Source organism: Nuphar pumila, chromosome 9 (genome assembly GCF_984573655.1).
Source record: "Nuphar pumila chromosome 9, dmNupPumi1.hap1.1, whole genome shotgun sequence".
NCBI classification, from domain to species: domain Eukaryota; kingdom Viridiplantae; phylum Streptophyta; class Magnoliopsida; order Nymphaeales; family Nymphaeaceae; genus Nuphar; species Nuphar pumila.
The window spans coordinates 125,809,163-125,833,856 of record NC_143257.1 but is presented as its reverse complement, the minus strand read 5'-3'; the positions used below and the strand labels follow the sequence as shown (position 1 = coordinate 125,833,856).

At 42.6% G+C, this 24,694-nt stretch overlaps 3 protein-coding genes across 3 annotated transcripts; 1 reads left to right on the top strand and 2 right to left on the bottom strand.

Annotated features, from left to right (window-relative positions):
* The first annotated feature begins 889 nt into the window (after nt 1–889).
* On the top strand, nt 890–14,399 carry LOC149829318 (uncharacterized). Its single transcript, XM_090018036.1, has 3 exons — nt 890–2,009; nt 5,841–6,148; nt 13,815–14,399. The coding sequence occupies exons 1-3, from the start codon at nt 1,006–1,008 to the stop codon at nt 14,168–14,170; spliced, it is 1,668 nt and encodes a 555-aa protein (XP_089874162.1). The 5' UTR covers nt 890–1,005; the 3' UTR covers nt 14,171–14,399.
* Nucleotides 14,400–16,909: 2,510 nt separating this feature from the next.
* FDC1 (2Fe-2S ferredoxin-like superfamily protein) lies at nt 16,910–17,692 on the bottom strand. The gene has a single exon (XM_090018030.1). It carries the CDS (start codon nt 17,551–17,553, stop codon nt 17,110–17,112), a length of 444 nt encoding a protein of 147 aa, XP_089874156.1. The 5' UTR covers nt 17,554–17,692; the 3' UTR covers nt 16,910–17,109.
* A 5,768-nt stretch (nt 17,693–23,460) lies between these two features.
* Nucleotides 23,461–24,360, bottom strand: LOC149829316 (transcription repressor OFP16-like). Its single transcript, XM_090017344.1, has one exon. The coding sequence runs from the start codon at nt 24,298–24,300 to the stop codon at nt 23,689–23,691; it is 612 nt and encodes a 203-aa protein (XP_089873470.1). The 5' UTR covers nt 24,301–24,360; the 3' UTR covers nt 23,461–23,688.
* Between the last annotated feature and the right edge of the window lie 334 nt (nt 24,361–24,694).

Here is a 24,694-nt window from a genome sequence, read left to right as displayed (position 1 = left end):
TGGATATGTTTGCCCTTTTTGGAAGGTTAGGAGATGTATTACTTACTATTCTTGTTCATTCTCTCAATATGTGAACCCTCCTTCCAACTAATCATACAAATCCACTGGTATAACTACATTCAACCCTTGATCATTTCGATCATCTCCTAACTTTTGGATCTTGTGATCCATGACAACCTTTTGTAACCTAGTGATTGGTCATGATTGATTATGTTGACTAGATTCAGAGTTAGTCTTAAAATCGAAGTTACTCGAACCTAGGTCTTGTTTCTTATAGTTTGGATTCTTAGGAGGATCCAATTGTATATCCTTTTTTATATCTTTGGCCATAGGCATGGGTCACTAGGTTACAAAACAAGACAATCATCATACAGATCCAATTTTTTTAAAAATAAGACTTTTTAGATATTCTCGATATCCATATATATGCGAGAGCAGCGAGACCACTCCATAAGGTTTTACTGGGTAAGGTTTCTTCTTATGAATCTTTCACTGATATACTCGAGCTACCCCTCCTGGTACACACAAACAAGGTATCCAATATACTAAAGTTGGCACTCTTGGTATGAGTAGGAGATCTGAAAATCCAAGTAATAGGACATGAATATGAGTTTTTGAAAAATCCACGCAAATAAAACATAAGCACAAATTCAACTAAATTCCAATCAGATTCAAATGCATAATTTCGAATCTTGTTTAAGAATCCGTATCCGGAAATATGTTAATTTTGGATCGAGTGTGGGACCAAACCCGACCCGTTTGTACACCCTAAAAGGCTAAAACTGAGGTTGCTTTCTGTAAAACGATTTTTTTTGCAGAAAACCCGTCAAAATTTCTGTCTTACCGTCGCGTCGTCGTCTATTTATTCTCTAAGAGGGCTCTCTTTCGATGCCCTAGAGTCTCTCCTTCTTCGGCAAGAAACGATGATGCTGAGATAGATTCTTTCTTCGGTTCTTTTCCTCCCTTTTTTTCCTTGCGTCCGTGTTGCCGTATCTCGCCGGAATCATGGCCGGAAAATCCTCCTCTCAGAAGGTCCCGCCCTCTTCCTCTTCCTCTTCCTCGGCCAACCAGAAGAGCCGCTGGGAGGGCAACAATCCCCCGACGGAGAAGTTCTCCGCTGATCTCAAACCCTCCAAGGAGGATCTCGCCCGCTCCCCTGCTGCTGCTGCCGCTTCTGCTGCAGCCGCCGGCCAGTCAAAGCTTCTCATAAATCCCTCGCCTCCGCAGGTCTCCGGCGGCCCTCCATTCGCCATTTCGGATGCTGGCCCTGACGTCACAGGCGGGTTCTCGCTCCATCCCCTGCCCCCTGCCTACGGATTCCACATGCTGGAACGCCGGACCATCGTCTTGGCTGATGGAAGCGTCCGTTCGTACTTTGCTCTCCCGCCGGACTACCCGTCCCCGCGTGGTGTCCCTGATCTCCCCTCTGGCCGGCCACCGCCGGAGGACAGGCTCTACCCGTACGGTCCTTCTCACCCTGGCCTAGGTGATCCCCGTGGCCTGGACCGAATCGGGATGGATAAGCCCTTCCCGCCGAGGTTCAGCCCCGAAGGTTTCGACTCCGGTTTCCTGCGAGAAAGGAACCGAGAGGATTCCTGGAACTTGGATAATCCTTTGAAGAGGAAGTATGGGGACGACGATGCAGGTTTCGGCGGCGATCCTGATAGGTTCTATGGCTCACGATTTCGGGATGAGGAGATTGCGCGGCAGCGGCGGCAGCAGCTTCTGCAGTATGGAAACCCTAATGGCTTCCCAGGGGCCTCCAGCAGCCCTCCAAGACCGGGTTCCGGTAGGGGGATGACTGAATTGTTCTTGCCAAAGGTTTCGAGGCATGGTGATGTTGATGGCGAGGGGAAGAGCACGTTGGAGGCACTGAGGGATGTGGACAAGGTTGCTTTAAGGAAGGCTTTTCTTAGGCTCACAAAGGTTGTGAACGAGAACATGGCTCAGAGGAAAGATTATCTCGACGATGGCAAATCAGGTCCTTTACGGTGCATCGTCTGCGGCAGGTTTGTTAGTAAAACAAATAGGTTTGAACTGATTATTTGTTTCTCTTTTCTATTGTCCTTCTATTTCTCGTCCCCAATTCAATTAAAAGGTTTTAATGAAGCGGTCAAGAATCGGGAGGTTTTATAAAAGAATTTGTTTTAGGATTGGTGTTCTATTGGCAAATTGTTGTTAGTGTTGACGCATATCACAGAAACACAATCAAAGCTCTCCAGGCCCTTGAATTGCGTTTAAAGGTCCAGGTCTATTTGCATGGTTGGTGGTAATAGTTACGGGAATTACTTATCCTTTTTTGGATTCAAAATATTCTTGTTGTACAATCTGGGAGGATGTCTTCTATTCTCTGGAGAGGCGGTGGGCCTCAAAAGATGGTGAAAGTTGGAAAGATATGTGAAATCAATGGGTTCAGGAGGCAAGTTTGTAAGGTTTGTATAGATGCGGAGCCATGTGAAATTGGAATGGAGATGTCAATGTTGTGAGGATACTTCCAATTATAGTCTAGCATTTATTTGAATTGGTAACAGCGTTTCTTGGCGGGTTATGCAAAAGAAACTGGGGCTTTCCATGTCATTACTGTCTTTTTCTTTGCTGTTGAGTCGTGATGTAGTGCTTTCTTTGTGTCCTTTTATGTTTGAGACACCACAAGACTGCATGTTAAACAATGTTAGATGGATAGTGCCTGCTGATTGCTTTGAGGAAAAAAGGCAAGATGGCAGTGAGCATGAATGGCATAAACACATGAGGATGCCATGCACATGATCTTTCCATAGTCATGCACATGGACCTACATTCTTAAAGGTCCTCAACGAAACCTTAGTGGTTTTCGTTGGGGCAGCATTTCTTTTATTCTTAGTGCTATTGCTGCTAGTATTTTACTGATAATCACTATTACCCTTCACCAGCACGTGACAACATCTGATTCACATGCATATTTACGGGCTGGTGAATGTTTATGTATATGAAAGTTTAAATAGGTACCAGACTTCATATCTTGGACATGCCATCTTCTTCAGTTATTGGAGAAGTGCATCTGTTTGAGTGTCGTTTCTGCTGTTTATATAGAGTGGTTAAGGCAATTTTTGTTATGCGACTTCTACATTTATCTTGCTGATTTTCTTTCTTCAATTTGGTGTTCTAATTTTGGATTGTTCTTCATGCTTGAAAATGTGTTATTTCTAAAATTATTTTCAAAAGAACAATGTGCTGTATACTTCAGTTTCCCTTTCTCTTGTCTAGCTATTGGTGTTTCCTGTGATCATTTGATCCAACCATTTGCTTTCACATTGCAGACAACCCATCCTGTCCAATTTGTTTGTACTAGCCAGTGTCAAACTTTGTACAGAATGGCATAAAAATTGTAACTCTGTTTATTGTCATCATTAAACAACTTCTAATAATAAATTTCTTTGTGTAATCTCATTTTTCAAGCAATGCAGCACATTGTCATGCTGGATGGCTTCAACCTACAGGATGCCATATATGGATGCGGATTTTTGTTCTCTTGGTAGTTTTTCATAATCCTCATTCAATCTGAAGTGAACACATACTGGGTTTATGTTGCATCCTTCTTTGTTCCCTTCAAATCCAATGCAATATATATACATGACGCAGAAGTAATCTTGATGCTGCTTGTTTACTTACATTGGGTCCTTGGTCCTATTTATCTCAATTTATTGTTTCTTACATCTTTCTCCCTTTCTTTGTTTGTACTGTTTGATGATTGGTTATTCTATCTTCTGCATAGTCCAAATATGCATTGTGTTGGTTCTTGCTGAGCATTCCAGAAGTGTCTCCTGTACTTCTCTAGAAACTTTTTCTATTCTTTGCTCCTACTGAGGCACATTCTTCATGTTAGTCTATGCTAGATGTGCATGACAAACTAGTTGTTTTATTGTTCTTGCTGTATTTGATGTGTTGGGGATTTGTCTACTAAGCAAGGATGTTTTTCTTTTTAAAGCACCAATTTAATTATTGTTATAGATGGGAAGATTTAGTTATATACTCATTACGGGCTTAAAAAGAAGTCTTATGTTGACTGTTCTTTGCTCCTATGGAGGCATAATCTTCTGGTGAGTTATAGATTTGATGTGAACCAGCGTGTTACTGGTTGTTTGTTTGCTCTTGCAGTATTTCATGTGTTAGGGATGTATCTACTAAGCAAAGATACTTTTTGTAATTTAACAATCAATTTAATGTTTGGATGGATTAACTGATTCATTTATATATTTCTTAGACTTGAAAATAAATCTTATATAGACAGTTCTTTTCTCCTGCTGCGCATATCCTTCATGTGCGTCTAGACTTGATATGCACTGGGGATTAACTGATTGCAAACACCAGATTTACTTATATAATTGTTACAGGCTTAAAACAATATCTTATATAGACTGTTCTTTGCTCCTACCAAAGCATATTCTTGATGTGCGCCTAGACTTGATGTGTACCAGGGACTTACTGGTTGTTCTTGTTCTTGCCGTGGGATGCGTAAAAGGACATCTTATATTGATGCCAGTTTGTAGTATAATCGTGCCTTACATCTCTTTCCTTCTCCTTATTCTTCCTCATTCTACTGGATTGTGTACAATCCTCCATTCTTTTCTGTTTTACCTTATTTCTTGAGATTGATTACTGTTTTAATCATAATCACACCAAGATGTAGCAGAAATATTATATGCCTTCTCTGTCTTTGGAATGTGTGTGTGCCTACACACATATACGTGTATTTGGGTGCTTATGTCGCATCATAGAAAGTTTCACATTTTTTATCTTGTTCTAGACTGGTCGTGTTCCTGTACGTATAACTATGATGTTGAGTCCTGAGTGCTGCAGATGTATGTTTGTAATCATGTTGCATGATAAAAAAAACTGTTGGTGATTGTGCATGCCTCTTTGTGTACTTATACTACTGCAGTACTGCTTTACGTTTGCAGTGATGTTGTCACCTTAATTCTCTTTTGCTGGTTGTGAACAGATGGATTTGCAATTTCTGCCATGAGTGGCAGCAACTATACATACTATTGCCAGGCCAAATAAAATTCCACAGGCAGATATTTTATCTTCTTTGATTTGCTATGCTAGATTCAAACTTGAAAATCTTTTATGATCTAATTAAATATGTAACATATGGGAAGTTTTTGGCATTGCAATATTAGATCCTGAATATTGTGCTACATTGAACATGTTGATTGGTGGCCTTACAAGTATTCAGTCTTCCGTGAAGTCCTTGCTCAATGATGAAATGTGATGGAATGACTGGGGATATGTTATACTAATTATGTGTATTTGTTAGCTTTACTATTTGAAATAGGTACCAAGATCATCATGATGATGATCACTCTTCATGTGGTGATTTAATTGATTGGTTTTGGTAATGTTAGATTTTGTCTTTACTATTTGGAGTTTGAGAAGTATCCATCAATGGCCTTGCACACCGGTGTCATTCCTGTATGATGTAACTTAGGCTAACCTTTTGCTTATGTATATCGGGATTCTGACTTTAAAAAATGCGGTGTGTTCTTGTATGAAAGCATTCATGTTTATAATAAGTACAGATGAGTGTGTCGGGAACAATGTGCATCTATAGTGTTACGACACTGAATTATGTTGGCTTCCATTAAGATGTGTGTCATTTGATTGTAATCAATTTATTGCCACTTGATGATTTAAGTATTATGGTCTTATTAGCTTGAAATTTCTGTATATTTTCCATGTTCTTATACCCATTAACTATGAGTTACCTGGCATCCTTTTTCCCTTCTTGGTTTATAATCTCTCAAGGAACTTTCATGTTTATCATATTTAATAATCTTTTATTTGTGATATGATCGGCACAGGACTTCAAAGGATTTTGTGGATATGCATAGTCTTATTATGCATGCATATAATGCACAAAATGCTGACTTGCGCAGTGATCACCTTGGCCTACACAAAGCTTTGTGTGTTTTGATGGGATGGAGCTATGCAAAGCAACCAGAAAACTCAAAAGTATACCAATCTCTGTCTCCTGATGATGCAGCAGCAAACAGAGACGATCTTGTTATATGGCCACCACTAGTCATTATTCAAAACACTGGCACTGGAAAGAGAAAGGATGGTCGCACGGATGGGATGGGCAACAGGGAGATGGATACCAGACTTAAAGGTGAAATACTTATCTTTTTTATCATGGAGTTTTTCTTGGAAATCTGCCTTATGTTTGTTGCAACTTGCTCTTAATACTTTTCTTTTTTGTGATTGTTGAATTAAATTGCAACGTACACAAAAGTGAGTTCTATTTGGTTTGTCCCATTTCCCATCATTGTTACACACTGCAACCATGTTGTTCTGAGTCTTCTGACCTGTTCTTGATGAGTAAAGGTGAAATACTTATCTTTTTTATCATGGAATTTTTCTTGGAAATCTGCCTTATGTTTGTTGCAACTTGCTCTTAATACTTTTCTTTTTTGTGATTGTTGAATTAAATTGCAACGTACACAAAAGTGAGTTCTATTTGGTTTGTCCCATTTCCCATCATTGTTACACACTGCAACCATGTTGTTCTGAGTCTTCTGACCTGTTCTTGATGAGTACTTGTGCCACATCCTTTTTCCTTTTTGACATGGTTAAAGTTGTCTTGGTGCTTATTTACTGGATGATTTCTTCTGTAATAACATTCAATGTAATTAGATTTTATCTTACGAAGACAACTACTCTGGACTCCTAAATGTTCATGTTCTCTATATTGTTGTTCTGAGGATCGAGTTAATCATCTGGTCTCTTAATTGTACATGGTTGAGGAGTTCCCTCTTGTCCAAGGTGGCCTTTGATTGTTTTCTATTTTGCGCATTGGCCATTTGCTCGGTGTACATGACGATTGCTATATCTATGAGAAGTTTAATTGCACTAAAGTTCATTTTAGTAGATGGGTTTATGTAGATGCTTCAACACTTTTAGCTTTTCGATTTTACTTTTTCTGCTCTTCTGACTTGTGGAGGAGACTATATTAAACACACTAAAGCACTAGCATATATGCCTATCTTTTCACCTGCATTGAGGTAGACATATTTAAGTAAAGTAAATCTGACCCTGCTTGCCGTGGTAGGTAGGAGTCTACACTATTGTGGACCAAGACTAGGCCAAAGCGGCGTAGAACCTCCCTAATGTGTGCTTGTTTTCTTAGCGCACGTAGGACACTAGGGAATAGGTCCAGCCGTACAAAGTTGGCCTCACACAACAGAAAAACAAGTACAAACTGAAAATGGGGGACTTGGCTAGCCTTTGGCTAGTTACAAGCACAAATTACCTGGGTTTGCAGTCCCGGTTTTACAAGGCCCTACTGAGCAATATTGGGCCAAAACAATGCCTAAACACTGTGCAACACTTCCAAAAACCCATGAGTCAAATTGGCTAGGTGCGGGTCCAAGTGTGTTCGGGCCGCCCTGTCGCTGACAGTGGCCCTGTGGTTGTGCCGCGCGCGTGGGCTCTGAGTGTGCTGTGTGCTTTGTTGCGCGCACAAGGGGTTGCGGGGCCTGATGCACCACACTGCTGTGTGTGAGGTCTTCAGTAGGGCACTGCACGCTGGGGCACGCGGGGTCCTTAGGCGCTGCAGTGGTTGCCAAGTGATGTGGTGCGCTGTACTGCAGTGCGCATGTGATGCTGCACATGCGGTGTTGCTCCTTGGTGTTGTGGCTGCTGCAGCACTTGCTGCTGGTTGTGGTTCTTCTGGCGTGAGGGCTAGAGCTGCCACAGCTGGTTGAGGCAACTCCCAGTTGCGGAGTGTGTTCGCTCCATGCCTGGGATGCTGCGGCTGGCTGGCAGTGCACAGGCGGTAATCATGGTCAGTACTAACTGCCCGACAGTTTATTCATCCTATGTCAAAGCTCCCGGCGATCTGGGGACCAAAAGCTCTAGAAGAGGTTGGTTGCTGGAAAAAATGCAGAGAACGCACAGCAAATGTGTGCGGATCGGCCGGTGGAAGCTGAGGAAGTCGGATCTATGCTGCCACATATGGCTGGCGGTCACTGTGCTGCTGTTTTCACCACATGTGCAGGATGGAGGAGGCTCACCAGCGCTGAGGCCACTGGCGAGGATTCGCTCCGCGTTCTTGGCCCAAACGGTGCTCAAGTGGTGGTGTGCCAACTGATCTGGAGTCGCTGCCAATGGAAACTCCAGCGATCGGCCAGAAAACACAGAGTGCTCGAGTAGGATGCTGTCTGTGCGACAGAGGTGCTACAAGCCTGTAGGGCGTGCAGTGAGTGTGTTCACCGATGCAGGGCTCGCTGGTGAAGAATTCTCCGGCAGAGATCACTCCAATCAATGCGGAGGGGCAGGTCTGCCGGCAGATCTGATATCGCCTGGAAAATTTGCGCGCGGTTTGCCGAAAGAGGAGTGTGAAGCCTGCGGTAGCCCAGCGCTCACATCGGTAGCCTCGAGCACTCACATCGGTAGCCTGGCGCTCGCTTGCGCTTCGTGCTGCAGGTGTTCACATGGCCATACTGTGCAGATCGACTGATTGCCAATTTGAGCACTCACATCGATAGCTCTGGTGATGGAGATCACCGATCTGGGATCCTCTTCCACAATCACGTCTGGAGATGGCCGGAATTGCACTCAAAATCTCTGTTGCATCACTGACGACTAGATCTCGGCTGCAGCGAGTATCTCCGATCCGATCGAGATGATCAGACAAAGTGTGTCACTCAGATTGATGCAAAACAATTACAAAAGAACGAAAATGAAGATCGAATCTCTGATCTCAAGGCTATGGCACACTAATTATGTGAAATTAGCAAAGAACTCGAGACTGAGGACTCACCAGACCTATGTCACACAGACTCGGTACGGCTTTGGATACGGGGTGTCAGACTCTGTCAACGCACCTGGGCCGAGTCCGTCCACTTTATAGACTTGGTCAACTTTGACTGAGTCTATTTTTCTCCATTTTTAGTGCAAAAGATGTATAAAAACTAAAAAAATTGATCTTTTATATATTTTTTTAAAAATATATATACTGTGACTGCACAGTCATTAGCAGATTGTGCAGCTGCATAGTCAACAACACAGTCTTTAGATATATTTTTTTTAAAAATATATATACATATATCTAGCTGTGTCCCCATGTCCAAAAATTTTGAAATTGCGCCGCACCCGCACCTGCACCCATGTGACATAGAACCGGACGTGTGATAGGGGCCCTGCCAGTCGACAGTCATTGGATTCCTCTGCTGAACCTCTGAATGTGTGCATCCCTCAGCTGCTACAGGGTGACGATGGATCAGTTGTCGTTTCATGGCACTGGATTTGCTGAGACACTCACCAGAATTGGCAAACTGCCCACCAGGGATGATCAAGTAACCTCTAGCTACCCGATCGAGTAAGCTAAGCCTATATCTAGCTTGCTTGATCTTTCGATGGGGCGAGCTAGCCTATGAGCTCGGCCTGAGATGGCCTTAGATTGAGCCCGATGGTTCAGAGATCCTAAGATCTCTATGGGAGAGAATTTCAATTCAATTCCATAACCTCCATTGGTGCCAGACTGGAGCTATTTGTAGAGCTCAAGTCTGGTATTACAACAACCAAAACCATTATTAACAAAACCAGCGAATTTAAAAACCAAAACAAACTCTCAAACCACTTAGCCAACTCAGCTGGGCAGTTTGCCACTTGTGCGGCTGACTTGGCAATGCACGTGGGAGTGGCTGGGCATGTGCACTCCGAGCCTCAAGGTGGTGCTAGACTGCCGGTCGTGTCACGAGAAAGGTCGTGTTTGCCTTTGGCTTCTCTTTTGGCCATAAGTTGAGATGGACTACCCTCTACTTTGTAGGGATAACTTGTCTTAAGGATGTTATTCCTTTCTGACCAAGCTCTCTTACAGGCTAAGACGATCCATCATTTGTGATGTGATTTACAACTCTTTCTCCTATGTTAGCAAGCAACTGCATCCTAGAGGAACTGAGTGAATGTGATTATTTCCAACTCTGTCCAGGTAGGTGAGAAACATGATACAAGTTCTGGGAATTTTTTTATAAGTGGATTTGTCAAACTCATTACAAGAGCCTGTTGATATCTGAAGTTAAGCACTTGCTATGGTTGATAACAACAACACAATGGGCAATTGGGCTCTGTGTCTTCTAGGGCATTGTTGGTGAAAATGGTGATTTTGTAGGTTTGGTAATGATTCTATGAAAGGAATATACATGGAATTTTCTTCTACCGGATAGCACTAGTTGATGAGATGATATAACAGCTTGTTCTGATTGTGGAGTTATTGAACTCCATGTTAGAAAGGCTTGGTGAAGGTGCACCTCCTATCGTGCCCAGTTCTGCATATTCTAACGACTTTGATCTCTAACAATCTCGAAATCCTGTAACATGAAGAGCCTATAAAAGTGTTGGTTTAGTCCTTCAACTGCCAGTACTTCGAAGACACGTTCTCCTCACTTCCACAGCTTTGGTTGTCCAATCACTTCGACCTGGATGGAAGAGCTACTCTTTCTTTCATATAAAGCTACTCTTTCTTTCATATAACACTTGTCAAAGGTGACTCTATGCCTGTCCTTACATCTGATACCTTGTTTTACATCTTTTGCTGTTTGTGTTAGATAATTGCAACTTCTATGTAATGAGCACACTTTACTGAACTCTCCCTGACACTAGATGGCTATTCCACCAGCCTAGTGTTTGCTAGCAATTCTCATGCTTTCTGATGATGCATTTGTGTGCATATTTCTTATGCTACAATTTTGACTTTTGTTTGAGGTTTAGATTTCCATGCCATGGTTGCCAGATTTCCTTCTTTTAGGTCATGGTCTGCATATTGATTCATGGATCTTTATGCGTTTGTTCTCCATATGTGGCCACTTATATGACCCATAATGCTTTTATATGTAGCCATGAATAATATTTTCGACAAGACAACATTTGACCAAATCTTAGCTAGATAAACTTATGTACAGAGATATATTGGTGACTGGTTGGGCAGCTATGTCACATGGACTCTTCATATAGCCTAACACACCCTGCCAGTGCAGCACTCAGTGCATCAGGACACTAGTCTCGCCTCACTGGGTGCGGTCAACCTGCACCCAAGGCTATATGTGTCCAAGTTGACTGATTCCAATTTTGTCCTTTTTCTAGTATTAATAAAGTAAAAAAACACAGAAAAGTGGATTCGGGCATGGTTCCCCCCTCCTGGTGCTCTCCTCTTCCTTGTTCCTCCCCTCTACGCTCCTCCTCCTCCTCGGCACAAGCTCGGTGGCCAGCGAGGTAACTCTCTCTTGTTCCTCCTTTCCTCTCCTTCCTCCTTTCCTCTCTTTCTTCCTCCTCCTCCTCTCTTGTTGTTCCTCTTCCTCCCCTCCTCATCTGGGTTCGGGTGAACCTGGGCCCACGCATCCAGGTCTAGGTTTGGTTGATGATGAATTGATGATAATTGTTTTTATTTTATCAGTGTAGAAATGTGTGTAAAATAAGACTATATATATATATACTCTGCATGCTCCTGTACCCAAGATTTTGAAAGTGCCACATCCATTACCAGCGCCCACATCTGCACCTGCATCTATATATTTGTGCAGTGTGCTGAGGTCTCTAGATATATGCAATCCATGACTGACAATACTGGTTTGCAAGGTTCTGTGCTAGTTTGAGCACATTCTGTTATAATACGATTGGGTGAAGGAATTTATGCTGTGTAGGTTTTCCTTTTCCGTTTTTCTTTTTTTGATAGTGTTGAAATTGTTATCTGCTACTGTCAGAGAAGCTGATTCAATGAGATTGCTTTCTGGTGGAAGACATCCTTTGTGTGGAATATGCCTGGTTCCTTGAAAGATTATTGCTATCAATTGTAGAATGCTAATTAGATGTCCAAGTTGGTTCCTTCCGATCTATGTCCCTTTTGATGTTCCTTAGAATGGGGTATGGTGCTGAAAGCTTAATTATATATAAAGACAGATCTTTATGATGATTTGGTTGTATTTTAGCCACCATTGTTCTATTCAGCTCCTTTTGGACTTGAATCTCATCCTATATCGATCTGTTTTAATTTTTGTGGTCATTTTCACACTGTTCTATATTTACTCTCCTTATTCCCTTGCATAGCACTGGAATGGAGAGTTTCATAAAAATGGATATATCCTCATATTCCGCCATATCCCTGTCACAGTTTTTTACTTGCCTTGATTTATTTTCTTTTTTATTGAAAATCATGATGCATCTATTCTTATTTACTAAGAGTGAATTCTAGGATGCATGTGTTACTTTCATCCTTTTCTGTTTATATATTGTTGTTTCCATACAACACCATGAAAGGTTCTTTTCCTTCTTGTCAGTTCAAGGTTTCCCTCATGAGCAAGCTTGAGATTGCTTTTTTTAGATTAGTTTTGGTACTTATAGCGAATGGATTCTCATTTAGCAAACAATAATCTTCATGCTTCTTATTTAGTATATCTGTAATCAGACCTATGATGATCTGGCTACCAAATTGACTAAGTCCACTCTATTGGGTGCTCCTTGAACCCTTTCTTGTTCCCGTTGTTCCACTGTTTGTGTTGCTTTGCGAACTTGGTCTCCTTTCTGTTCTGATCATGCATCATTTGGTACACTTTAACAACTATAGGCAATCTTTTATATTTAGGGTTTTTAGCTTATCATTCCATTTGTTGTACGGGTAACCTAGTCAATCATCTTCATTTTCTGTTAAGAGTTTTTAGAACAGGAATCCTATATATGATTATTCCTGACTTCCGTTATCTGCTGTAGGAACTATCTGTAATACCAGATATGCAGCATATAATTTTTCATTTCACTTTACTCTGTTCCAAGTTTAGATGAAGCAGGCTCCCATCTTGTAATCCTGCTCGTTTCCAAAGATTGCCAAATTCTGGTCAAAAGAAATAGGGAAAATAAACAAGCCTGAGTGTTGCAAGAGTGATGTTGCCTTAGTGGTCTTTGACCTTGTCAGTCATTTGTTGTTCCTGCTGCCTTTTTATTTGTAGGCATAAGGGGCTCGTCCTTGTGGGAATTGCATGTTTCAATTCGTATTAGCCAATGATTAGGTGATGGTGATTGCCATTAGTGTTGCTTCAGCATGTCCTTTTTTGCACAGTCCACTTTGTGATACTGGAATATATGAAGCAAATAAATGCAATCAGTTATTGACCAGTGGCTGTCACTTATTGCATCACTCGACATAGTGCTTCGCTGTTGGACAAAGCGAATTGAGTTGGGAGGTATTTTCAGCATAGAGCAACGTCTTGCAGTTAAATTTCTGTTTTCACATTACAGTGTGGTCAAGATGGTCTGCCTTGAGTCACCATGTGATCATCCTAGCATCTCTGCTGGAATATGGTCTTTAGGAAACTGGTTCCCTTTCTCCAGAACTGGACACTCAAATACATGGTGTATGTCAAAATATACAGTTATATACATTTACCAAGGTGAAGATTCAATGGTATGATAGTATGCTAAGTTCTAGGTATATACTATATACAATCTTGTCAGTGTCTCTGGATCCTTGGTCACCTTGTAATATTGACAAACCTGTCATGGTGTCCCTGCATCTTTAGGCATCTTGCCAAGATAGCTGATAACCTTGGCATCCATCTTTCCACTCTTAACTGTTTGTGGAAATGCCATCTCCCAGGAGTCTGCAGTAAGTACATGAGAGAAGGGTTGTTTTGGAGACATTACATTCTGTTGCATAAATTGAATCCATTTCTCAATGATTTACTTTGCATCATTTGTTGCGGTTATACTCTTCTTGGGCATTGGTCAGTCTATCTGTCTTCACTTGATTGTAGTTTAATGCAAGTTTTGTGATTCTGATATTCTAGAACTTGGTTTCGGTGGTGGAAAATCAAAGTCCATGTATGGCAAGGATGGCCATCTTGGTGTCACACTGGTGAAATTTGCTGCCACTCCAGCAGGGCTGAGGGAGTGTGAGCACCTTGCTGAGTTCTTTGATAAAGAGAATCATGGGCGTAGGGCGTGGTTACGTGTACAGGCGTCACATTCAGGTGGCGATGATGACAAGAATCCTGAGCTTGTGAAAGTGGATGAACGGACTGGTGAGAAGAAGCGTGTCCTTTATGGGTACATTGGTACTGCTTTTGACTTGGAAAAAGTGGATTTTGATCTTCGGAAGAAGGCTGTGATCAAGAGCAGAAGTGATTTTGATCTATCAGACTGATGGTCAGTATTGATTGTGGGGGTAAGGGAATGATGCTTTTGATCCTAAGCACTATAAGACCATTAGCCTTGTTTTAAAATTTTGCCAGATATACTTCACTAATAGATCAGTTTAAATTATTTAGAAATGCATGTATCTCTAATTGGTACCTTGGCAGATTTGCTTTGGACTATGTAAAGGAACATGAGTTGCTTGGTGGATTTTGGGATGGCTCTCTTTTGTTTGTTTATTTGTTTATTGTTTTAAGCCCTTGTGAAATTAGAACCCTAGGCTTCTGGGGGTTCACCACCCAGACGTTTATTTCACCAAACACTCAGCATAAGTATCACTACTTTTTGTCATTTCCTCTTATGTCACTCAAACTATCATTTACTTCGATGTTATGTAACCTTCAGGAAATTTTTAGTATTTTGGTGTAAAGATTTGTGGTCATCATTGAAGTATTCTTTTCTTTGGAATCTCGGGGTACTGGGAAGATGCTTAGCATTTAGGGTTTCTCTTCTCCATTGTGTCTTGTTTTTTCAAAATACCCTGCTGCTCCTTTGTACCCCATTGCAAAAATCAATCTTGGTGGGGCTCTGTTAGATGATTAGCTTTATCTGATGGTCGTGTTTTCCTTTCAATGGCGGTCCTTCCCCTTTTTGAATACATTTTGCTTTTATCTGATGGCTGCATTTGCCTCTCAATGGCCCACCCTCTTCTTTTCAAGTTCATTTTGCTTGGGACTTCTAAAGATTCTGATATCATGTTTTGAAGGAGTTTGATTCTTCCTGTGCTTTGTTGCTGTAGTATCAGTGCTCTGGCCAGTTTGTATCCGACTTTTAAGTGGACTGCTTGCAGACCAGCCTGGGTAAGATATTAGTCATAGCTTAAGCTGGAAAAGCTTTGCATGATTTTCATACTTTAGCCTTTGGTTCTCTCTTCTTTTTCGTAATTTTAATTTACCTTGGTTATGATGAGGATTATGGAGTTCAATTCTCGGGAATGTAGAATACCATAATATTAATGGGGGAATTTGGGAAACTTAAGTTCAAATTCCCTTCATTTCTTCACTAGTTTTTCTTTTCCTGATTGTGAAATCATGTGTATTTCCTGCTAGAAAAATGAAGGTTACCATCTAAATTGTGAGAATAATTGGGATTTGTGAAAAAGGGAGTTCAATTTCTTCTTTTACAGTTCTTGATAAAGCTTCAATTTCAGTTGTAGTCATTATGCATCTAGTAGTTCCTCCAGCACTATTGAATCTTAAGTCTTGGAATCCATTGGTCCTTTTTGTAAGTTGCTCAGAAACTCTGATTCTTGGGGAGCCTGTTTGGTTTGTTGTTACAAGAGATTACCGGCCATCGTCTTAACCATAATAGCCACATAGTTGTCCTTCAAACTGCTGCATTTGAAGGTACTCTGAGAACTCCATCCTTCTGAGTGGCCTTTCGAGGGTTTTATTTTTTATAAGGGATGCCACAAATTGCAGGATAACGAATGCAAAATCTGCAGGGCTTATGTAACGTGTAACGGCCGGTCCATTTCAAAGTGGGTTGCAATATTTCAGTCACTGGTTTTAGATTAACCTTTCAAGTTGCTTCTTGCTTTTCTTGGGTAATTTGGATATCACAGCAGTAGTACACGCTCAAGTTCCCGTAGTTTATGTGCGTGTTGCTGAAGTTTTGCCAACGTAGTGGAACTCGGTTCATGATCGATAGGTTTAGGATTTTCTTTTTGATAGGCAAGCTGGGGTTAGGCAGACCCCACCGGTTATACAAGGCACTATTCGGTGTTGAACTTGCAACGTCCCAACACAAGGTGACGTGCACTAACAACTCCTACCAAAGGAGCCGGTCCCCGTTGGTGTAGGTTTAGGAATTATTTTCTCATTATAGCCACATTATTTTTTTTTAACAGAGAAAGCTGGGGTTAGGTAGACCCCTACCAATGATATAACTACCTTAGGGATTCAAACTTGCAACGTCTCAACACAAGGTGAAGTTCCCTAATTGCTTCTGCCAGGTTTATCTAGGCATTAGACATGTCATTAGTACGGTCAAGTTTATGAACATGACTTTATCATGGAACCTTACAAAGGGTAACTATGCTTTGTTTTTTTAACGACTATCTTTTGGCAATTTTGGCATGTTAAATATTGGTCGTTGAGGCGTATTCATTAAATACCAATATCTATGGCCGTGGCAACAGGGGCGTGCGTTTGATAATACTCTGATTTAGTCGCTATCAGTAGATAAAATGTTTTCATTCATATCTGAATCCAAATAATTCTATTAGGAGTCAGTACACAGATTTAAGTTCATAGCCTTCGCTGTAGTTTCTTTTATATTATCTACCAAATTAAAAGCTTGTTCGGAAAACTATTCGAAAATTCTCTGTAATGTTCAATTGAAAACCCCTAATTGTTTCTTCAAGACCTACGTATTTCCTTGGAGAACTGCCTTTTGAGTGCCACCATTATTGGAACTTTATAGGTGAAAGAAAAAGACGAGGGAGGTTTCTCTGGTCAATCTGAAGAAAATGCCCTCAATATCATTAGACGGGCAATTATGCACTCAAAATGGTCACCATATCTGTTGTAAAGAGCCCGACAACTAGTTTTGCTGAAGACAACAGGAGTAGCTCCACATCTATATTGGCGGTGGAGAACCATCAAAGTATTGGTTCAGAACCAGACTCTCATATTTGGGCAAGGGGGAGCCACCAAATAACCGACGACATTATCCATGTCTTAAAAACTGAAAAGAAAAAGCACTAAATATCAACCGTAAAGAACCAAAATCTTATCAGCACACCAAAATTTCTCTCTCTCTCTCTCTCTCTCTCTCTCAACCAAGACAACCAAACAGTGCAGCCAACAAACAAGCATCAATGAAGCTTAGAAGACAAATAAATGAAGAAGAAAAGGAAGCGACCGAAGCCAAGGGAAGCAGCAGATGTCAGTCGTTGGCGGTAGCCAGCTGCAGGGAGAGGAGCTCCTCCTCGGGGATGGTCTGGACGTGGCAGTCGGAGCGCGGGTAGGAGACGCAGAGCAGCGCATAGCCGCGCTCGATGACATCGTCGCTGAGCATCCCCTCGCTCTGGTCGACGTCCCCGCTCACCAGCCGCGCCGGGCACGTCATGCACACCCCGAGCTTGCAGTCGTGCGGCACCTCCATCCCCTCCTCCAGCGCCCTCGCCAGGATGGTCTCGTCCTCGCCCACCTCCATCGTCGTGCTCGTCCCCTTGTGCTCGATCCTCACCTTGTAGCCCTTGACGCTCGGTAAGGGGCCAGCCTTGGTCCTTCTCGGGTTGAGTCCGAGCCTGAGCCTGGTGGGTGCAGTGGGGATGAAGGAGGAAGGGTTGGGTGGTTTTAAAGATGGTAAAAATAGATGGGTGGCCATCTCTCTCTCTCTCTCCAATTGGTCTTCTGTGAGAATGGTTTTGGGGTCTCTCACTCGATTTGGAGGAAAGGATGAAGAGGGTTTGTGTAGTGTAATTTGGTTCTCTCTAAAATTTGAGGCGTAAGGTGAAGGACGTCTCTCTCAGAACTAAGAAGTGGAAGGGGATAAGGTTTTGAGGGTTGGTTTCTTAGCACGTAAATGACAGCACAACCCGTTCCTTTTTCTGTATTGACAAGTGATGACCTTTGTCATGTGGGTGGGACATAATTGCCCGGCTCTGACCCATGCATTTTTGGATTAGATCTGACAGTAGGTCAGCTCGCGGTTCAGCTCGGCTCAGAATCTGAGCCCAGAGAGCCGAGCTACGAGGCTGCTCGTTTAGGTAAATGATCCAACGAACATGACAGGCTCGTATAGCTTTATTTTACATATATATTTTATACATGACCACAGTGGTGGTTACCCATGTGATCAGCGAGGTTCCGTCAATTTTGTTGCTGAATGGGAGCTGTTGTTGCTCTAACACAGTTGTGGCAAGTATGGCTTGATGGTCATGTCCTCATCCTAAAATTTTACTTTTCATAGACGGTCCCATTAAGTGACCCATTTTTTTGTGAGGGTTTTCTTTCATTATATATATGAGTTGAACCATCCCCTACTTTCAGATCTAACTCAAAATTGAGCTCGGTTCAATTTTGAAGGCTGAGGATCAAAACCCATTGGTGCATGCATGGGAGCTGTTGTTGCTTTATTACAGTTGGGGCAATTAATGCTCCTTGCAGAGAGACGCTCATTAATCGCCCGGTTATGGGTGAGGGTTTTCTTTTATCATCAATATACATATATATATATATATATATATATTATACATATATTATATATTTTAATCTTATCAAGCTTTAAAAAAACACTTGAAAGCAATTTTTTTTAGAAAGCAAGCCAACTCATGTTCGGCTTGTAACGAGCTCAGGCTCGGCTCATTTATCATCCCTATTTCTGAACTGTCGGTTTTTATGAATACCGTGAGCGAATGGGCCACAGGATAAAGTACTCAGTGCGGCTTGTTCAGCCATAATCATAAACGGGTGATGTTATAAAAAAAAATTAATATAAAGAGAACACAGTATACGATAGCGGTTAACTCCTTTAAAATAGTGATATGTTGAATATATCATGTTTCTACTGGCCCAATTATGAGCGGTGTTGTAGAATAAAACTTTGGTCTTCTCTGCTTAATTTAAATTTTGTTTTGTTTTGTTATTTTTAATTTTTAAACTTTTTGTCAGATTCTCTTAGCGAACCCCAGAAATTGGAAATTCTGAAAATAGACCAGTAGGTGCTGGACTTCAAAAAGTGTTGATTTTAACTGCTAATTATTATATTGAGAAGCTAGTAAGCAAGTTACGAAAATAATGTTAGGGGGCCTCATGATGGCGGTGGTTAATACCATGATATTTCAACATAGATGGACTTGTAAATATTGTGATTTCTTTCGGGGATAATACTCAAAATTATCATTGTTCTGGACCGCCATGTTAAGATCTATGGAGGCAACGTCGCCCCGTAACAATCATGATGGCTTGTATACGGGACCAAGAGCTCAAATTGGCCAAAAACGAGTCCGATGAAAACAAACTCCAGCCCTTTTTATGATGACACTAAGCTAAGATACGGCCAACGAATAACAAGGGGACTCAGAATCCATTTATCATCAAGCCTTGACCATTTATGGAGTTTTATTGGCCTTGTGTTGTTTATTCTTTTATCAGTACATGCATCGGTCCATATTCTTTTTCAGAAAATATTTTTAATTTCTAAGATGTTCAGCTTAAAAAGTGGCCCTAATGCTACGATGTCTAGAGTCTAGACTACAGGAACAATTAACATTTTAATTGCTGTCAGCACTCAAAAGGACATCAAGTCTCTCTCTCTCTCTCTCTCTCATTGAATGTTAATGGCTTAATATTTTTTGAAAGGCTATGTTAACGGCTTAATTGACTCGCCTACAACTCTCTCTCATTGAATGTTAATGGCTTAAATGACTCACCTACAACTCCAGGTCTTTCTGTACTTAACTTTTATAGTTATCTACAATTATTTCTAAGTCCATAGTGACAAAAGTTAAAAACGGAAAAATCTAGTCAGGCAAAAACCTTGGGAGATTTTGAAAATTTTCCTAAATCTCGCACTTTTTTGGGCAAAATCTTGGGAATAAAAAACATTTTTATAAGAAAATATAAATAAAACACATTTAAAAATAAAAATCTTGGGGGTTTTCATGATAAATATCTTTTAAAAATATAAATTTCACAAAATTTTTCACAGTTTGAAAATCTCGCAAGAAATTGCTGTTTTAAACTTTCAGGCAATTTCTCTGTGATACATTGGCAATATTTTTATAAATATCGCGATATTTGTCACAGAGGTTAAGGCTACTATCATAAGTCCCAGATAACAAACATATTTGTTAGCCATCAAGAATCCAGCAACCTCAAAGACAAGGTCCAAATAATGAGTTCTATTAAGTTTATGCAAGCTAGGATCCAAAACTGTAGCAGTTAGACCCATTCTGATCCATCTCCAGAGCTTATACAGCTTGGAAAAGGATATTAGTTCAGGGTTACTAGATTAGTTGGTGCTCTACTTCCTTTGGCATTCTGTATGTGATTCATATATGGACCTAGGCATTGACTCCTGCAGGTTGGACCTAGTGCTGAACCCAGAGTTTGATGCTTTGCTCAAATCCAGATCCTATATTCGATTGTCAGAAAGTGATAGAGGAGCGGAGCAAAAGAACCGGGTCTATATTTATTAGCCACCATGGATGAGTTGCATATGTCAACTTGTCAAGGATGGGTCCCATAAATTCATCTGGAGCCATTCATGCTCTTGACGAATGGCAATGTCTAAAACAAGCGTGGTAGTCGGATGCTGTCCATTGCATGGATGAAAGGCATCTGAGGGACCCCGTCGGGTGCACCCCTGACCTCCTCCGCTCTCCTGGACCCACACAGTCTCATGTTTTCTTTTGATTCTGTCTATCACCGGCGTTTGTATTGAGCCATGATTATGCATGGGTGCAAATTCCCAAAAAAAAATCCGATCCTTTGACATAGGATACACAGGATCCTACATCGTTTCCTAGCGATCCAGCTGATGCATTTGGACGACTAGGATCAGTTCACATCCAGGTGAGAATGTGGGTCAATTCTAGCCATTGATTGGACCACTAGGATTAACTGTGGGATGAAACCCATCTTATGTCAAACAATGGGATCCACAGTGGGATCCGTATTCGCAAATTCCACCTGAATACCCTGTGCTGGACATTTCATTGATCCAATAACTCTCTCTCTCCAATAGGGTCTCGACTTGTCTAGCATGAGCAGTTAGTGCACGTCACCTCCACTTGTCTGGCAGGAGCATTTAGTGCACGTCACCTTGTGTTGGGGGCGCTGAAAGTTCGAATCCCAATGATATGGTTGTATAACTGTTAAGGGGTCTGCCAAACCCCAGCTTTCTCTGTCTAAAGAAAAACTCTCATTGTCAGGAAAAAAAGAAAAAAAAAGGCTTAAGCTCCACTAGGATGCGCCTAGGGTTATCGCTTTGGGTCCTCTACAGGCCCCATTTACACCTTCCATTTATAACTTTAGAGTTAATCAATTCTTAAAATTATGTCCCTGAATATCCAATCAACACAGTCCTCAAGCAAAAAATCTACTCATTTTTAGTCCCTTTATCCTCATTGGTTTGATGGATGCCCAAGCAAGAGCTAATGTAAAGGATAAAACATAATGCAAACCAACTTTACTCCTTCAAGCTGAACTTCATGAAACGGCTCCTTTTGGCACAAAATCGAATTTGGTTATGGAAGTTCCAACTAGACCCTCCAATTTGGTACCCAGTTGTATACCACTAGGGATGGCAATCGGGTCCGGTTGGCGGGTTGGGTCGGCGGGTCAGCATACCTCAACACGAACCCGACCCGTTTATTAAATGGGTCGGTTGTGGCAAACACGAACCCGACCCATTTATTAAGCGGGTAACCCGACACAACACCGTTAACCCGTTTAATAAACAGGTCAGGTCGGGTAAACGGGTTAGCGGAAGGGTTGGCAGTTCGGGTAATCGGGTTGACCCGCCCGCCTAACTTCTCCCCCCAACCAAAACCCTAACCCCTAGGGAGAGCGAAAACGGAGTGGTGCCGGTGGTTCTCCATAAGGAAGGACGATGCGCCACAGTCCAAGGACGACAAGGGGAAGGAAGGGCGGAAAACAGAGAAGCCTGCGATGGATACGGCGGCTGGAGAGCAAGAGGTCCCAAGGATGAATGGCGCCATGGAGGTGCTGAGGCCCGACGTCGTTACCGTCTTTGAGTTCGGCTCCGTCGCTGCCTCCGACGACAAGATCACGCTCGCCGGCTACTGTCCCATCTCCGACGAGCTCGAGGCGTGACAGTGGGAGATCCTGTCTTCTGCGGGGTCGAACCCTCAACAGTTTTGGGTGGTCTTCTAAACGGTCGGTGTCGCTTCGGGGTGGGTTATTGGTTTTGTACTCTTTTGTATGAAGGAGATTTTGGGGGTTTCTAGGGTTTTTTCGGTAAGGATTTTGGCCGGAGAGTAGGAGGTCCCTGGGATGAATGGTGTCATGGAAGTGTCGAGGCCCGACATCGTTACCGTCTTTGAGTTCGGCTTCATTGCCGCCTTCGACGACAAGATCACGCTCGCCGGCTACTGCCCCGTCTTCGACGAGCTCGAGGCGTGCCGGTGGGAGATCGAGAGAAGGACGATGAGAAGGGGCTGCTTCTGACAGGGTTGATGTCAATCGCCGCTGGAGAATGCCAACCCATGACTAAAATATTGCCATAAACCGATCAGGTTGGTGGGTCGGGTTCGGGTAAACGGGTTGACCCGCCCGTCTAACCTATTTATTAAACGGGTCAGACGAGTTTGCGGGTTGGCACACCCCTAACACGAACCCGACCCATATAATAAACGGGTTAAGCAGGTCAATCCGTTTACGACACGAACCCATTTAAGCCAAACCCGAACCCGGCTAAGAAGCGGGTTGGTGAGTCGTGTCAGATTTTTCCACCCCTATATACCACAAACCTCTGGAATTTGTGGTTCTATTAAGAAGCAAACTTTTCAAACACAAGAAAATGCTTGGGCACTCAAAACTCTCCCTATCACATCTAGGGGTGGCAATCGGGTTGGCGGGTCAGCATACCTCAACCCGAACCCGACCCGTTTATTAAACGGGTCGGTTGTGGCAAACACGAACCCGACCCGTTTAATAAACGGGTAACCCGACACGACCCGCCAACCCATTTAATAAATGGGTTGGGTTGGGTAAACGGGTTCTCAGGTTGGCGGGTCGGGTTGACCTGCCCGCCTAACCCGTTTATTAAACGGGTCAGCCGGGTTGGCGGGTTGGCATACCCTCAACCCGAACCCGACCCGTTTAATAAACGGGTTAGGCGGGTCGACCCGTTTATTAAACGGGTTGGCTTAAGCCCAACCCGAACCCGCCTAAGAGGCGGGTTGGCGGGTCGGGTCAGGTTTTGCCACCCCTCTTTGGAGGAGTTGCATCACAGTTTTCACATTTATCATATTTTTCAGGATACATCTATCATAATTCAAAAAACAAGAATCATAGTAGTTTTACTTTCATTCTAAAGTGAAAATTATCCCAATTTATCCTGTTTTTTTGGATAAATAAAACAACAGAAAAACAAGCACCATATCCTTCCTTTTTTAAAGGTAAATAGGTGCATCCACAAAACATGTCAGATAAACCTTCATAAACTCTCGTGCTAAAGGGACAAAAGTTTGGTTTGAAAAATGATCAATAATTACAATAATACAAGATCAATGAGACAACTAAGAAAAACTCATTTGCATGTTCAACATAAACACAAAAAACCAAAAGCCAAACAAAACAAACAAAAAAATACAAAATCCACAAAACAGAAGATCTGGATTTGTACAGAGTACAATACAAGAACCATATATTATACACCAAAAAAACAACCAAGATCCCAAAACCTAAGAAAAATACAAAACAAAACTATTAGTTAAATCAAGCAAGCTCCCATCACCAGAAGAAAAGAATCAGGGGATCTCACCAATCAAACTCACAGGAGAACCTCATACCCGCCGGAGATACCATTTTTCCGGCGACCCATCATGAGGCTCATCAAGAGATCGGCGAAGGCTCCGACGATGTACTTGTGGGTCCTCTTGCTGTTGAGCTTGAGGTAGCAGGCCAGCATCTCCTGGAGGTAACCCCAGTCTGCTGAGATGTCAAGATCCTGAGCGTCCACCATCTCCTGCATCGATGCCCGGAAATCGCTGTAGGGGTCCGGAGAGTAGGTCAGGACGGCAACGCTGCCGTCGACGACATCCAGCAGAGGGGATGCCGGAATCTTGTCCGGCGCAGGGAGCTTCTCTACCGGAGGGGGGGCGTCGTCGAGTAGGGAATTGGAGCGGCCAGAGGAGAAGAAGAAGCGGCGGGAGGAGAGAGCGCTGGCCAGGTCGAGGGAGAGATCGGCGAGGGAGGAGGAGGTGCTTAAGTGGGTGGTGGCGGATTTGGAGGTGAACTCCGGAGGGGAATCAGAGTCGGAGTCAAAGGGGATGGTAGTGGTGGTGGCGGCGGTGGTGGGTGGGGTGGTTTTCCGATGGTGGTGGTGGGATTTCTTGGGGCGGGGGAAGCAGAGGTGGAGGTTCAGGCGAAGAGATTTTGACATTTGGTGAAGGTAGTAGGAGGAGAAGATGTAGGTAGTGGTGGTAGGAGGAAGAAGAGAGGTGGGTGGTGGTGGTGGTAGACTGGAAGAAGGAAGGGGAGTGGTGGGAGAGGAGGGGGAAGAGAAAACGTGGCGGAGGTGGTGGGTATAGTGAGAGAGAGAGAGAGAGATAGTGAGAGAGAGAATTAAATGCTGCAGCTGACTAGCTTTTTGGAAGCGGAGCGTGGGGTCTGAATTCTGAGGGGAATGGGAAGAGTTATGTATGTAGAAAGCGTGCGGGAGATAATGCAGGATCTATTTGAGGTGTCAACTGGCTCCTCGTGAATTTTGACACACACTCTCTCTCTCATAGTTGCCGCCTTCGAGTATACGGTACACTCTATTAGAAACAGCTCAA

What these genes read in the sequence shown, in the direction of transcription:
- FDC1 (XM_090018030.1), bottom strand. Translation starts at nt 17,553, where the DNA reads ATGGCCACCCATCTATTTTTACCATCTTTAAAACCACCCAACCCTTCC.
- LOC149829316 (XM_090017344.1), bottom strand. Translation starts at nt 24,300, where the DNA reads ATGTCAAAATCTCTTCGCCTGAACCTCCACCTCTGCTTCCCCCGCCCC.
- LOC149829318 (XM_090018036.1), top strand. Translation starts at nt 1,006, where the DNA reads ATGGCCGGAAAATCCTCCTCTCAGAAGGTCCCGCCCTCTTCCTCTTCC. An exon ending in CGGTGCATCGTCTGCGGCAG is followed by an intron (nt 2,010 to 5,840) that starts GTTTGTTAGTAA and finishes TGATCGGCACAG; the next exon opens with GACTTCAAAGGATTTTGTGG. An exon ending in GATGGATACCAGACTTAAAG is followed by an intron (nt 6,149 to 13,814) that starts GTGAAATACTTA and finishes CTGATATTCTAG; the next exon opens with AACTTGGTTTCGGTGGTGGA.